The sequence below is a fragment of the Macrotis lagotis genome, chromosome 4 (genome assembly GCF_037893015.1).
Source record: "Macrotis lagotis isolate mMagLag1 chromosome 4, bilby.v1.9.chrom.fasta, whole genome shotgun sequence".
Lineage (NCBI taxonomy): Eukaryota > Metazoa > Chordata > Mammalia > Peramelemorphia > Peramelidae > Macrotis > Macrotis lagotis.
In genome coordinates, this window is record NC_133661.1 from 221,675,605 (window position 1) to 221,691,292 (window position 15,688).

General features: G+C 33.4%; 1 protein-coding gene across 6 annotated transcripts in view; it reads right to left on the reverse strand.

The window, feature by feature from the left end:
* The window catches only part of TC2N (tandem C2 domains, nuclear), a 60,903-nt gene that overhangs the window by 19,688 nt on the left and 25,527 nt on the right, over positions 1–15,688 (reverse strand). For all 6 annotated transcript variants that reach the window (XM_074235414.1, XM_074235416.1, XM_074235419.1 and 3 more), the window contains exons 4-10: positions 15,277–15,507; positions 10,941–11,108; positions 9,369–9,460; positions 8,085–8,160; positions 7,268–7,368; positions 6,276–6,392; positions 5,501–5,692 (exon numbers count right to left, since the gene is read on the reverse strand). In XM_074235414.1, coding sequence (XP_074091515.1) covers positions 5,501–5,692; positions 6,276–6,392; positions 7,268–7,368; positions 8,085–8,160; positions 9,369–9,460; positions 10,941–11,108; positions 15,277–15,507 — 977 coding nt within the window. The remainder of the gene's footprint in view (positions 1–5,500; positions 5,693–6,275; positions 6,393–7,267; positions 7,369–8,084; positions 8,161–9,368; positions 9,461–10,940; positions 11,109–15,276; positions 15,508–15,688) is intronic.

A 15,688-nucleotide genomic window follows, 5' to 3' on the forward strand; every position in this document is an offset into this window, starting at 1 on the left:
ACACTTAATAGGGTAGAGTAATCTATCTTACCCTAGAGAAAAATGAAAAGAAAGGGATGGGATAGGGGGAGAGAAAGGGGGAAATAGGTGATAGAAGAGAGGGAAGATCGAGGGAGATGGTACTCAGATACAACACACTTTTGGACAGGGCCAGTATGAAAGGAGAGAGAGAATAGAATAAATGAGAGTGGGGAGGAACAGAGTAAGGGAAATACAGCTAGTAACAGCAACTGTGGGGAAAATATTGAAGCAACTTCTCTGGTGGACTTACACTAAAGTATGCTAAAGAAGGTAACTCACCCCAGAGACAGAGCTATTGGAATCTGGATGCAGACTGAGGTATATTTTTTTCTCTCTCACTATTCTTGAGGTTTCTCATCTTCTTGGGGGGGAGGGGTTTACATTTACTCTTATAAGAAGATTATTGTAATAATATAAAATAAATAAACCAAAAACTTTTAAAAATAAAAAATACATAAGACAAATTTTAAGAGTAATGTTCATTTTTTAGTTTTATGGGGTTTTGGGGGGGTTTTTTTGTTTAGGTTTTTGCAAGGCAAATGGGGTTAAGTGGCTTGCCCAAGGCCACACAGCTAGGTGTGGTAATTATTAAGTGTCTGAGACCAGATTTGAACCCAGGTACTCCTGACTCCAAAGCCAGTGCTTTATCCACTATGCCACCTAGCCGCCCCTTTTATGTTGTTTTTATATCTGTAATGAAAGAATATTTTAGAAACAAAAGTAGCTAAAATCTTCTATTCTTGTTTCTGCCAATGTTAGTGGATTTTATTTGTAAACTAGAGAACTGTACATAAAGTGTTATTTACACAAAAACTACCACAGCATAAACCTAAAAGTTTTCATAAGAATGTTCATTAGTTATGCAGGTAACAATCAGGACTTCCAAATTATAATAAAATAAGTTCAATTTCATTTAATCAACATGTATGTGTTTTCCAGTATCAGAAGAGTTATAAAGACATATGATTATGTGTAACAAAACTTACCATTATGTAATTGGTTTGGTTTTTTTTTTTTAGGTTTTTGCAAGGCAAACAGGGTTAAGTGGCTTGCCCAAGGCCACACAGCTAGGTAATTATTAAGTGTCTGAGACCGGATTTGAACCCAGGTACTCCTGACTCCAGGGCCGGTGCTTTATCCACTACGCCACCTAGCCGCCCCTCATTATGTAATTGTAAAAGGGAAATTTTTACAAAAACCTGGAAAACTAAACCTTTTTTTAACAGATGTCTTTTTCTAATAAAAAAAAAAAAAACTTGATAGTTTTGACCTTTGCTCTTATGTAGGAGCACAAATTACTTTTGTTGAATGGCATTCCTTCTTGCTCTCAAGACTTAACAAAATCAGGTCAATTTTCTCCAAACCACCCTTTATGGGTTGTTGGGTTTTGTTTTGTTTTGTTTTGGGCAAGGCAATAAGGGTTAAGGGACTTGCCTAGGGTCACACAACTAATGTGAAGTGTCTGAACTCAGGCTGAACTGAAGTCCTTCTGACTCTAGAGCCAGTGCTCTATCCCAGTACTCCACCTAGCTGCCCCTAACACTTTACACATAAAGAATTTCAGGGATCTGGTTTGCTCATCTGTAAAACAGATATCATGTCATACTTCACACGCTCCTTGATGAGGTTACTGTGAGGCAAGGACTTTTAAAATACTATACAAATGTGAGCTGTTAATACTTGATTTTTCACAACTCTATTAAGTGAGTAAGCACTTTGAAAAGTAATTCTCAATGGAGAAAAAAAACTGCTCCCAGAAGTTTTAGTTAAATTTGCACAATGTTCAAGGCAAGAAATTGATAAATTATTATTACTACTATTTTATATGCCTCAAGGTCTAGAGTATAGAGAAATGCAGATTGGAAGCTGAAAATGAGATTAAATGAATCATGGTACTATTGAAGTTCTAAATACTAAGAGAACATAAAAGACAGGGAGGAATATCTTCTCAAAGGAAACAAAAGACAAAAATTCTACTTCAATCTTTAACATCCAAACTAAATTTTCAGAAAGATTCTAGGAATTACTTTGCCAAGGAAGCTAGCAAACACAAGACAACTGACAAGTAACAGGCTGATGGAAGGGTTAGGGTTTTTTTTTCAATCAACTTCCAAATTATACTTTTGTAATCATTCATACCTTTTTTATTTACATACTGTATAATATTATTGATTTTGTAAGGATAATCCTAAAGAACTTCAATATCTTGAAGTGATATAACAAGAAGTAAGCAGAGGAAAAACAATATACACAATGACTACCACAATGTAAACAGAAAGGACCAAAAAATAATTGAAAATGAATGTTGTAAAATTATGCAGAACAAAGAAGAGATAAATGAAGACATTAATTCTGACTCCCTTATAGAAATATGGGGGGTGGGGCAGCTAGGTGGCTCTGGAGTCAGGAGTACCAGAATTCAAATCCAACTTCAGACCCTTAATAATTACCTAGTATGTGATTCTGGGCAATTCACTTAACCCTATAGCTTTGCAAAAAACAAAATAAAAATTATATTCAGTATAGTTTTAGTATTAAAAGTATTTCATTGTGCACTAGTTCTTCGAAAACTGATAGTTTCTACATAGTAACTATCAGCATAATCAATAACTCAGAAATATTTGATCATCAGACAGAAGAGAATATATAGCTATGATCTTAAAATATCTGACAATAGTTATAGAAGGTTTTTATTTAATTACTGTTACATGTGCAAAGTGCTTCAATTTTATAATTTTTTTTTGTTACCACAAAATAATGGTCTGAGAAAATATCCATCACCAAGTCAGGACACTGTCCATTCAAGAAGACATAAGAAAAATGAACTAAAAAAAGGGATCAAGGGATCATTAGGATACATCTATATTATATATATATATATATATATATATATATATATCCTAGAAATACTAGAAATTTTCATAATTCCATTATAACTAAGGTTCTATAAAACTCAAGGTACAACATAACTTCCCTTATCTAGGACCTATACATATATGTAGGCAAAATTGCTCTGTAGAATTGACTTCCTATATAAGAAGTCTTTTATAGTAATACTTTATTTTATAGCAATTTGAGGTCTCCAAAATTATTTCTACAAAATTTCTTCTTATTTAAAAGATTGATCCAGGATGTCTGTTTTCATAATAGTCACTGGAACTTCCTGGTTATTATCACCAGGTATTTATTAAAGGTCTTAGAGAAGTTGCTTAGCAACACACCCATATGCTAAGAAAACTCTATTAGCCTTACAACAGATCTCTAGTGCAATAAAGTATTTGATTACCTTAAAATGTTCACTTCAAATAAAAACTATAGCATTAGGAGTCTCAAAATACATCTTCCCTCTAATTCCATTTTTCTTACAGAGTATACCAAAACTGAGCTTCCACACTAACTATCCTCACTTCAAACCCAGACTAGCCCCCAATTTTCTAGATACCCTGCACTCACTCCTCCTAACTCCTTTTTATGTATTTTCTTCAACAGCTAGAAGGTGAAAAGGGAAAAAGGTGAACTGAAAGGGAAGGTGATAACATTTGGAATATGCAGATAGTGGCTCTTGAGTTGAGTCTTGGAAAAAACTAGGGAATCTTAGAGGCAGAAGGAAGAAGGGAATGAAGTCTAGGCATGAGAATAATCAATGCAAAAGCAGAGAATTCAGAAATGCAGTGTCATTCATAAGGATCAGTGAATAAAAACAGTTTGGACTACAAAATATATAGAGGGGAACTTTGAAGTTATTTTATAGTATAGAATCAGTAATTTGTTCTCAGTTCCTTATACTTTATCCATACACTGTACAATTAATAACTGATGCTTGTAAGGATGATCCCTAAGGATCTGCCAATGTAATAAAAGTTTGGAAAGGTAGTTTGGTGCCGTATTTGAAAGAATTAAGTTGAGGTATTTATATTTGCTCCAGAAAACTGGGAGCCACTAGAGTTCATTGAATGGAGGGAAAAATGATATAATCAAACTTTCACATCTCGAAAATCACCTCAACAAAAGATGACTTAAGAGAAGGCCCTAGACTTGAGGTAAGGAGATCAAAAACTTAGACATCTTACAGGGGGAAATTCTTTTCAGTTCATGCAACAGTTATTGTACCTACTGTTTAGTAACACAAATGTGGTTGATACTTTCACAAGAAAATCACAACTGTATCTTTTGCCCATATCTAGTACCTAAAGCATATGGTTCTCATTTAACTAACACCTGAATATCAGATTCTTTTTTGAGGATTAAATCATAAATTTTTAGGTTCAGCACTTACCAAAGTTCACTTGAGATATCTGGTATTTATGAGTCATAGTTGAATAAACATGTTAACTCTCTATGTGGTACAGATAGATTTTCCAAATTTTCCTACTGAATTCCTACATTAGATCTTTAAAAACTAAAAATACCCAGACCATAAGCAACTAAGCATTCCAAGGTATCCTTTATTAACTTGCTATTTATATTAAATCTTGGGCTTTGAAGAATTTGAAAAAGGAATAATCCATTTGAACCATGGCTCTGAATTTTGTAAAACTGTTGAATAGGTTTTACTTATTATGAATTTGAAAAAAGGAATAATCCATTTGAACCATGGCTCTGAATTTTGTAAAACTGTTGAATAGGTTTTACTTATTATTATTCAATAAATATTCCTTAAAAAACCCATGTTTCAAATAAAATAGAGGTTTAAGTTTAATTCCATGAATAAAAACTGCCTCCAAAAATGAGTTTATGTAGAATAGAAGGAAAAAGTAGTAATACCTTCACTTCCAAGAAACTTTAAAATTTAATTCACAAATACCTATTCCTCCTGTTTCTTCTGGATGACTTCTGTTATCAAGATTTATATCTCAAATTGTTCTATTTTGTATTTAGACTTTGATTCTTTTTGGAGACAGATGGAATATAAATGCTAAAACTTGCTAGTCCAAGTTTTAAGCTGGGAAGACATCTCCCATAAAAATCATTGATGTCTGCACAGAAACTCTTGAATTAAATCCTTATGAATTAGTAAGTTTATAATCAACATCTGGCTGTCGAGTTAATGAAAACAATTAGTAGCGATTAGTACTATTGACATTTATATTCCTTATGGGAAGATCATTTATGAGACCAGGAAATATTTTTATTGTACCAAATTTGTTAAGCAGGTATACAATTTTCTGGTCATTAGCACAATGTGCTTTAGATAACTACAGAGCAGTCTCTGATTTGGACTGGCATTTATGATTCTTGCTTTCCTTAAGCAACCAGCTGCTGTTTGTTACTAAAATATAAATCTATTGACTAGATTCCTTTCTTCTAAAATATGAAACAATAAAAAAATTGTGCTTAGTGTAAATCATTCATACATAAAGGTAAGCTTACTTAACTAGAAGAGTGGTTAAAATGCCAGTTAAGTCTGTTATTAGCTGTTTTTCCTACAAAATCCATTAAGTATAAAACATTTTTCAAGTTATATAATACTATTACTTACTGAAATTTTTGAGGGAGGGGTTATATCCAAACAGTAATCCTTTTCCTGTATGTTAAGCTCTCTGAGAGATAATGAGCATTCACCAATGGTTTTTTTCCTGGGAGTCTGGGTTTGGATCTTAAAAACCAGTCTAACAGTTTTCAGGCTTTGGAGTTTAATAGCAAATACAAAAGTCTCCATAAATTCAATAACCTACAAAAAGTAAAAATCAAAGAAATTATACTTTTTTATTTTTGAAAAGCATCTATACAATTACAAATATACATCACAAATATTCTGTCATTTTAAACTTCATATATAGAACAAGCACTAAAATATTTTATAAAAATGAGGAAACTGAGATTGAAAAAAGCTAAAGTCATTATGCTACCAGGGAACAGAGCCAAAATGAGAAAGCAGCTGTTTTAAAATCCCAGGTTAATGGTCCCACCAACCACACTGCACCTGCAAAGACAACTGAATAAAACATTAATAACTTGATTGTTTAAATGGAATTATAGAAATAGTCAGACAGAGATAGAGAAAGAGATTGTAGATTTTTATAGTCAAATAATCATGACAATTGAATTGGCTTTTTCATATTAGTTTTTCTCATTTAACACTAAAATCTAATATTTTTAATTTAACATTTTTTAAAGCTAACATTCTGAGGGTCAGAGTAACATTTAGCAAGCATGAGTTATATATCATTCTTTCACATATTCCCATAGCTCCTTACAAATACAATTGGTGAAAATAAGTATGAAATTCAAATATAAGCACACTTGTCACTTACACTGGATCCTTCTTTGGGTGAAGATTTGAAATGTACTGGTTTGGGCAAGGTTAATATTCCTTTTATTGAAATAGTGGGGTTTTCTCCATAACTGGAAGACCAACTCAAATCTCTGCACTAAAACATACAAAACAGAATGTTTTAGGAGTCATTCAGAATATATGTGTAATTCATATTTAGTATCTTAACTATGCTATATATGTATAAACTATTTTAAAAAGCACTTTAAAATTAATCCAAGTTATGAAAGCTCTTAATTCTTCCTAATTAGAAAAAAAGGAAGTGAGAACATACCAATTGCTTTTGCTTGTTTTCAGTTATTCTCAGTTCTTTGTGCTCCCATTTGGGTCTTTTTTTTTTTTTGGTCAAAGATACTGGAGTAGTTTTCCATTTCCTACTCCATTCCATTTTACAGATAAAAACACTGAGGCATACAGGGTTAAATTGCTTGCCCAGGGTCACACAATAAATATTTGAAGTTTGAAATCAGGAAGATGAGCCTTCCTTATTCCAGAACTGACACTCTATTCATTGCACCATCTTGCTACATATTTGCCTCAATGAGCTACAGTAAAGACAACACACACAAGGGATCTAAAGTTTCAACAATTCAGGGAACCACCAACACAGAGTACAATCTAGCTATATATTTTAGTAGAAAAATTCTAAGTAGTTAAGTTAAATAACTTAGTCTAAGTTAAATAACATTCCACAGGTCACAGAACTTAATAAGTGTCAGAGTTGAAATCTTCCAGATTCCAGGTTCAACAATACATGTATTACACCCTCATGCATCTACAAATCCACCATACATCACAGTAATAAACAATCTTCAGATTTGACTGTGAACTTTTGTAACATATTATTAAAAAGTTAACTCTCATCTGGCATCTGGTCCTGTAATTTTATAATAGAAAGACATAAGGGTATAATTTGTAGTATCTGTAGTATTATTTTGTAACAAAGGTGGGGAACAAACTACAAGGAATTACCTGTAGAATCGTGATCCAAATCTGTTCTACTGAAGAATTATAGAACAATTTTACGTTCAATCTTCCCATATCTCTTTCATCTCCAGATAATGTGATTGTATCTTAAGTGAGAAGATATAAATGCCATTTAAAATGCCAACCAAAAGTTCAGTCTATATAAATTCTGAGTTTATCCAGTTTGATTTTTCTGGTTTCAACATAATACCTCTATGCATGCTTTTCCCCTATTTTGAGTACAAGCCTCTGAAGGACTGGAACTATTATTATTTTCTTGTGTTTATAAACATAAATTCCCATCTCACTTGCTTTCCTTTGTAATCATCATTGCTTAACCCAGCACTGTCACAAAGCAAGTACTTAATAAATGCTTGTTGCCTTGATGCTTCCGTTGTTTAAAAAAAAAATTAGTTCAAAAATCTTAATTCATACCATAGAATGTTTTCACAGGACTAAAAAATTTGAAGAAATATACAAGTAAATCTTAAAACATCTTTAAAATGCTGTAGGGGGAATATACATTAGACACAAGAAAGAACTTCCAAATTAGTATTTCTGTGACACTGGAAGGTATGGTGCAATAATTTAAAAACTTAACATAACAGAAACATTCCTTTGATGATCTTGCAAGACTAAAGGCAGAAGAACAGACCCCGAGGCCAAATGAGTTTTCTAAGATCACCTTGGTGAAAGTCTCAGTGTTATATGGATATATATAAAACCTTCCCTCCCACCTTGTTATCACCATATCACAAGTAGTTTTAATTACTACCATTTGAAATCAACTTGACAACATAAGTAATAAAATTGTATTCTTTACCCAGACTTCGAGTACTGCCCTGAGAATTCTTCCTTGAAGATGAACTGCTTGGTACACTCGACATTGAATCATATCTCTATAATGAAAATGTTTTCATTATTCAAAAACCTCTCATCAAATTATAAAGATCCTTACATATTTAAAATACAACACCAGCTTCCAGTTCAAAACTAATTTGTGAGGTCAGCTGTCAGAATTTCATACCTTTAGATACTAAAGAATGAAACCACAAAGTTATCACTCAATTATGGCAATCAAGGATGATTCAGAGAGAAACCCCTTTAATCTAAAAGGATACTATTTATAATGTTACTAAACAACTTATTATTAATAATAGATGGCATTTACATAGTATTTAAAAGTTTACAAAGCCCTTTTGCTTATATGATTTTATGTGATTATCATATCAAGTCTGTGAGGCAGTAATGTATCATTACTCTATTTTAAAAATGAAGAAAATGAGAGAGGTTAAGCAACTTGCTCATAGTACAGAGGTAGCAATTGATCTGACCTGTCTCCTGACTCCAAGCTCAGTACATTTTTATCAAATCAAAAAACATTTTTCATGCTCAGTCCAGTATTATTATAAGGAGAAACAACTTATGCTAAAGTCATTAAAAATTATAATAATAAAGTGATAGAATAATCATATATTATAAAAATAATGTAGAGAAAATTTTAAAATAGTTTGCCATTCATAAAATTAAATCACTTTAAGACAATGAACTGATTTTTTTTTCTATTCCAAATAGATATGCAGTTTTTAGTTTTTATACAATCCCTGTGACCTTTATTGGGAGCTGCCAGTAACTAATTAGTTTTTTTATGACTGTAGATCAGAGTTGTTTCTATATGCAAAATATAGAGAAGTGAAATTATTCAAATGAGGGGGGTTCCTGTCTCACTTGGCACAAAAAGGAAGTACTTTACAATCAATGGAATGATTTTTTTTTAATCTACAATTATATTCAAAGAGAAAAGGTCAGTTAGATAAGTAGTTTCAACTTAAAGTTTAAATTCAAGTTTTCCTAAGTAAATACCAAATAAGAAATAGGAGATCCAAGAAAAATAAGTATATTTTTAGTTGTCAATTGAAAAGTTGTTGAAAAGATGCATCTTAATGCTTTCAAGGGCTTATTCAAACTATATTGAAGCAAATAAATCTAAAAGGGATTCCAACACAATTTGTTATTTCCATGGAAATTTATTAAACTGTAAAATTTCTGGAATTCTCTAGTTTAAAATCAATTACTACAACAAAATAAATGTATTTTGACAACTCACTTGCATGAATCTTTGTGATGAACCTGTAAGATCAAACATAGATTTGCTTAGTCCCGGGGACCCAGGCATTTTGGGACTCCTTAAGTCACAAACTGTAAAGAGAAATAAAACACAACTTAGAATTTTATTTTATGTTATGATGGAAAAAGAATAGGCTTCCAAATTTCTCTCTTGATAGAAAAATATAACCTTGTGGAAAAGTTAATTTTAATAAAAAATTAGTTTAGTTTAATTTAGGTTTAGTTTGATTATTTAATTTCATTAAATCAATTACTGTCAAGAACTTAGAGGCAAAAAAACAACATGAACTAGATAAGAATGTTCCAATCAAGTCAACATAAACCTTAGAAGACAGTCGCTTCACAGTGTGCATAGGGGGAAGTTGTGAAAAACGTAAGAAATCAAAGACTATAATATTCATCAGAAGTCTCATGTCTGACTAATATAAATACTTTCTTTGATGAGAGAATCAAAAGATACATGGCAACAATAATACCATAAAAAATGAAATCAACTGTATATTAGTATACAAGAAAACACTGGTTTCCAGTATGGGAACAATTTTTTTAATTAGCTGTTTTATACAAGCAAAATCCTAACCTTTGAAAACACTGCATGACAGCTCCATGTCAAAACTGAGATATAATGAAATTAAATGACTTGTCATGGTCACACCTAAGGACATATCAAATGCAAGATTTAAAATCATGACTCAATTCTACTGACTGAAAACTTTTTAAGAGTATATGTCTATGTTATTAGATTTTTGGAGACTGAAACATTATACTGTGCATAAAGCATTTTGCAAACCTTAAAATGCTACATGTCTGCTGCTATCTTTTTAATTAATTTATAGAAATATCCTGGAAAACAAATTAGAGTTTTATAAATAAGATAATTATAGACAAGACTGAGAAATTAAGGAGCAAAGATAGCTTTTACAGAAATTCACTTCTACAAAAAACAAAATGGAGTTTCCATTATATATCTACTTCCTTTGTTTATACTAATCAAAGGATCTATAAAGTCATCAGAATATAACATATGGTATTTCTATCATTACAAGCTGTGAAACATTCTTCCTATACAAAAAAGAGAATATTAACATTTTTGTAGAAGGATTTGTAAATTAATATACTATAATATTAAAAACAAAGATCCTCTCAAGAAAAATTTTAATGTAATTAGTTTTGCTCATATTTTATGATATAATTCATAAAGAATGTCAGAGAATAATGAATTTCATCCTAGAATTCCCTTCATTTTACAGAAAAAGAAACTGAATCCCAAAGGAATTATGTGACATGTCAAAAGTCACAGGTAGTAGAAGTAAACAACAGAGCCAGAAACCAGGGTCTCTGACTGCAAAGTCATCAGTCATTTCTGCATGATCATGCTGCCTTACAAGTACTAAATTTCTAAATAAAAAAGTATGATTTTAATTTTACCCAAGAAACAACAATCTTTCAAACATTATTTACAATGACAAGAAATCTTATGGCATGGAACTCTAGATTTGCTTCTGCATATGCTAGGGAAAGAATGTAAATACTGGAGAACACTACTTCTTACCAGACCCATACAGCCTCAGAGTTTCACCATTAGCAGGAAATCGTCTAGTTAAGTCAGGTGATACATGCTGATACATGAAGACTGGATTATATATGTCATTGTTAGATCCATCCAAGGGGGAACTGCAAAGTTCTGTTTTTCTATCTCTAAAGGAAGCTCTGGCAGAACCTGAAAAATACAATTTTCATTAAATTTACTAACTATATAGAAACATTCCACCAAACATCAACTGCTTCTACAAAAAAACACAACTTCGGGTGAAACAAGAGTAGAATACTATATAAAAGTAGAAAGGATACAATTCAAGAATATTTCTCATGATTAGTTTAAGCTTGGACATTTGACTCCCATCACAACTGGGAAAGTCATAATCTATTTCCCAGAGGTGAAATCAAAAGGTACCCAGCAGAGACCTTCTAGAGGTCAACAGGAATGGTGCAAAGACCAGGTAGAAATTATCCCACTTAACAGCCCAAACAGAATGACTACACTGTGGGAAGGAAGATGAGATTCTAGAATAATATTGTACCCCCCAAAAAGACCTGAGATTATGACTGAGGGAACAACAGATTCCTATCTCTCTTCCTACTCTAAAGAACAAGCTTAATGGATTGAATAACAACCCACATGATTTAAATTATTATTTTTCTCTATCTCTTTGTTTTCAGATTTAAAAATTCAAAGAAAAATTGTACTGAAGTTATGCCACAACTACATTGGAGGAACTGGTGGGTTAAAATATTTATGGTAAAATATTTATTCTGATCTCTCAATTTACTTGATTGTAAAATGTTGCAAATTCCTTGGGTAAGGAACCAGTGCTGAGTTAACTATCCAAAATGGTAAAGGGAGAGAAAAAGAACTAAAGATACAATCCTAGCAGGTTCAACAACATTTAAACAAGGTTCAATATATGTCTCTAAATTGTCTTCCACTTTCTTATAAATCTAGTTTCCTCCTATAAATTGCTGCTGAAGTCACTATTATCAAACTTACTAATATCCATAGGATTCCAAAATTTGAGAAATAAAATATAGATTGGCATCAGGACACACTAATAATGTGCAGTATAGGTAGTCATGTGAGCAACAAGATGGTACATTAAAATTGCTTAAAATTCTCCAAAACAGAAATCATGCCCCAAAGATAAAGCAACTTAGGGTAGGACCTGCAGAATTCTAAAAAAGGTTAAGAAAAAATGCACACCTAGGAACTGATGCAGACAATACCTTTTTCCCTTCTTCATGTTACCAGCAGGGAAGGAGGTCAAACTAACAGACCCTAGGACACATCACAGGCTTACAAAAGAACCTACTCCCTCTACTACTCTTCCCTCCCTCTTTCCAGTGCCATAAAAATCCCAACTCCAGGATATGGAAATTTGTTCAGGCTTCAACAACCAACTTTACCAAAAATCCTTCAGGAGCAAAAGTTTACCAGGAATGCAACCTGGAAGCATCAGTGCTGCAAAGGTCAGAGAACAGAGGGAGTGACACAGGTGACCAGAACAGGATACCTGTAGCACTCCACCAAGCCCATGGGAAAGAGTACAACATCCTGTTGGAGCCATTTCTGACCACTCAAAAGGCATTTCCTACTAAGGGTGATGTTGAGTACTCTCTGAGCCTCATGTATTTCATCTGTAAAAAACATGAATAGGGGCAGTTAGGTGGTACAGTGGATAGTCAGGAGTCAGGAGGACCTGAGTTCAAATTCAGTCTGTCATTTAATAATTGCCTAGCTGTGTGACCTCAGGCAAGTCATTTAACCCCAATATCTTAATAAAATTTTAAAAAGTATCTGTAAAAAACTTTGTACATTACACCAAATATACAGAGATTCTCTGCTGTGACTTCCAACAAGGCAAAAGACCACTCTAATTGCTCAGATGCTTTCCTAACATAAAGCCTTTATTTTTCCCTTTCCAACTTCTGTTCATTGCTCTGTTTTGATTCTGAGGTCAAAAAGAACAATTCTAATCCTTTTACTACAGGACAGTTATTCAAATACCTGAAAACAGTAATCCACTTTCCCCTTGATTTCTTGCCTTTTCAAACTAAATACAATCCATCCCTTCTACTGATCTCTTAAACTATTCAGTGTCCTGATTGCCCTCTTCAAAATATCTATCACTCAGTGTGCTTCTAAAATTATAGTGACCATGGTAATGAGCCCACTACACTTTGAAGTGATGTTGTCCTTCATTCTTGAAGACCATGGCATCAGGGAGGTTATGTCATGAGAAGCAAATAAACTGTATTTGAGTGGGAGGGAAGGGGGTTGTGTTAAGTCATCAGCCTCACTTTTCCTCCAGACTCATCTGGGTCCAGTGGCCAGTTATGAATCAAGACTACTGGAGATGAATCCGGATGCAAGACATTCAGAGTTATATAACTTGTCTGGATTTGAACTCAAGTCCTCCTGACTCCAGGGCTAGTGCTCTTTTCACTGTATCACCTAGTTGCCTCTATCAGAATCCTCTGAAGTATTGTTTATTAAACTATGAGCCTGAGAAATGGCTAACACATCCACAAAAGTTAGCAGGTGCTTCTTCTTTGACTTAAGGAGGTAATGATGAAAAATAACAATCCAGGACTCTTTTGAGATCCTGTAATTGGAATGAGTACCCTTTAAACTCTTTAATGGAGGGTACGTCTTGAGCCAGCAGCTGTGGCAATTCCACCTTCAATAGCATGTATTAAAGTTGCTACAGTTAAAAAGCTCATAGTTGGATACCACCTGGATATGGTATTCAACCATCACCTATCTCTTCTCCTACCTCTTGGTAACACCTCGATCCTATTTAGTTTCCCAGGAACAAAGCATTTTTGAAAAAAATGAGTGTTCAAAGCAGGCCCTAGTCACCTGGAAACCTCAGCTAGGAATAATGGAATAGGACCCCAGTTCTATTTTGTTTGTTTTCAGAACTAGGCCCATGATTAAAAGGGATGGCCAAGTGCATTCATATTGTGCCACTAGAGGTAGAATTCTTGGACCAGCACAAGATGACTAAAGTGAAAGCATTTGCCAAGAATGTTTTCATAAATCAAGATCAAAAGTTGGAGGTTTGAAGACAATCAGATACCATCATAGTTCTGACCTTAAATGAGGTTGACTAGGTCTCCAGTTCCCTTGAAATTCTCTTGACCCACTTGGCAGCTTCAAAGAAACCAAAATCTTTGGGCTCTTCAAGGGGGGTAGAATGGTGTATACTGATGATTAGTGTATCAAAAGACTGTTTGGATATATCAGGTTGATGCACAATTAAGCCTTCAAGTGAAAGGTATAACCCTCACTGACAATTAATCTCATTAAGAGACAAGTTTGGATATGCCCTCTTGACACAAACTTGCTGCCAGATACCACATATTGGTGCTTTGTCCAGTTTTATAATAGTGTGAGGGCCTAACTGATACAGAAGAGGAAACCAGATAAAGGCCAACAGTCTTTCGCGGTATTCAGAACCATAACAGAAGTCCTGTTTCCTATCAAATCAATTCAGGATGAAATGATTCAGGAAAAGGCAAGTGAGAAAATTTTCTGTTGGCATGATCATCTTTGAAAATCAAAGGACAACCATCATCATCATCATCATTATCATTTTGACCACAGTTTAAAGACATTGGTAAACAATGCTTCAGATGTAGTTCAAGAAGGGCAGAGTATGGTGTACTCATTGCCTCCCTGTTCTTGTAAATATGCCTTTCAATATATCACAAAACCATATTAGCTTTTCTGGTTGTCATATAACACTGCTCTCCTACATAAAGCTCTGTAGTCTATTAAAGCTAAAAATCATTTTCACAACAAATTCTATCTTAAAAATATCTCTCTCCAACCTTATATTTGTACAGTTTTTGGATCCTTGAAAGTATTTATTATAGTACAGTCCAAGATCCTTGAAAGCAGTGACTGTTTTCTTTTTTCCTAAAACATAGTAGGTGTTTAATAAATACTTAATGATTTACCATTTTCTATCTCTCAAATATTCCTTGACAGTGGCTCAATAAATACATTTGCCAGTTCTTTCAATACATTTTACCTATAATAAAAGGTTTACAATAAAGGAGGGACTACAGTACAGTGGAAACAACACTTTTTTAACACAACCTGTGTTCAAATCCCACCTCTAAAGTTTACAATCTGCATGAACAAGGAAGTTTCAACCTCTTCGAGTCTCAGTGTGCTCATATGTAAAATAAGTAGGTTGAACAGATAACCTTTGGGGATCTTACCAGCTCTAGATCTATGATCCAAGGGATGCAAAAATAATAGCCATCTCAATATTTAAAAACTGTGCACGTGAACTTTTGACCGGTGTCATTTTACTATTTACCTTGAAGTTCCTCCATATGCGAGGGAGTTGCTTGAGTCTTGGGTTGAATATAGGATAATTTAAATCTGGGCACAACAAAAGGTACTTCTTTGCCATCTGATGGAATCTTGGAAAGGAGGTAATCCTCAGTACATCCAACCTGACGTTTAACAGATACCGAACACATGGGAGGTAGACATGTAACATTTTGTCCTTCTGGCACTGTTGCTTTAGAGTCTTTTTCTGTGGAAGCTATATACAAATAATAATGATGATAATAAAAAGAAAACAATAAATACATACATATAATGATGATGATGATGCAACTTAACATTGAGGGCACAAGGCATAATGGATAGAGTACAAGACTGTACCAGCTTCAAACCATTCCCTAAATACATACTCCTAGTAAATCTATAGAAGCTGGTAAAGA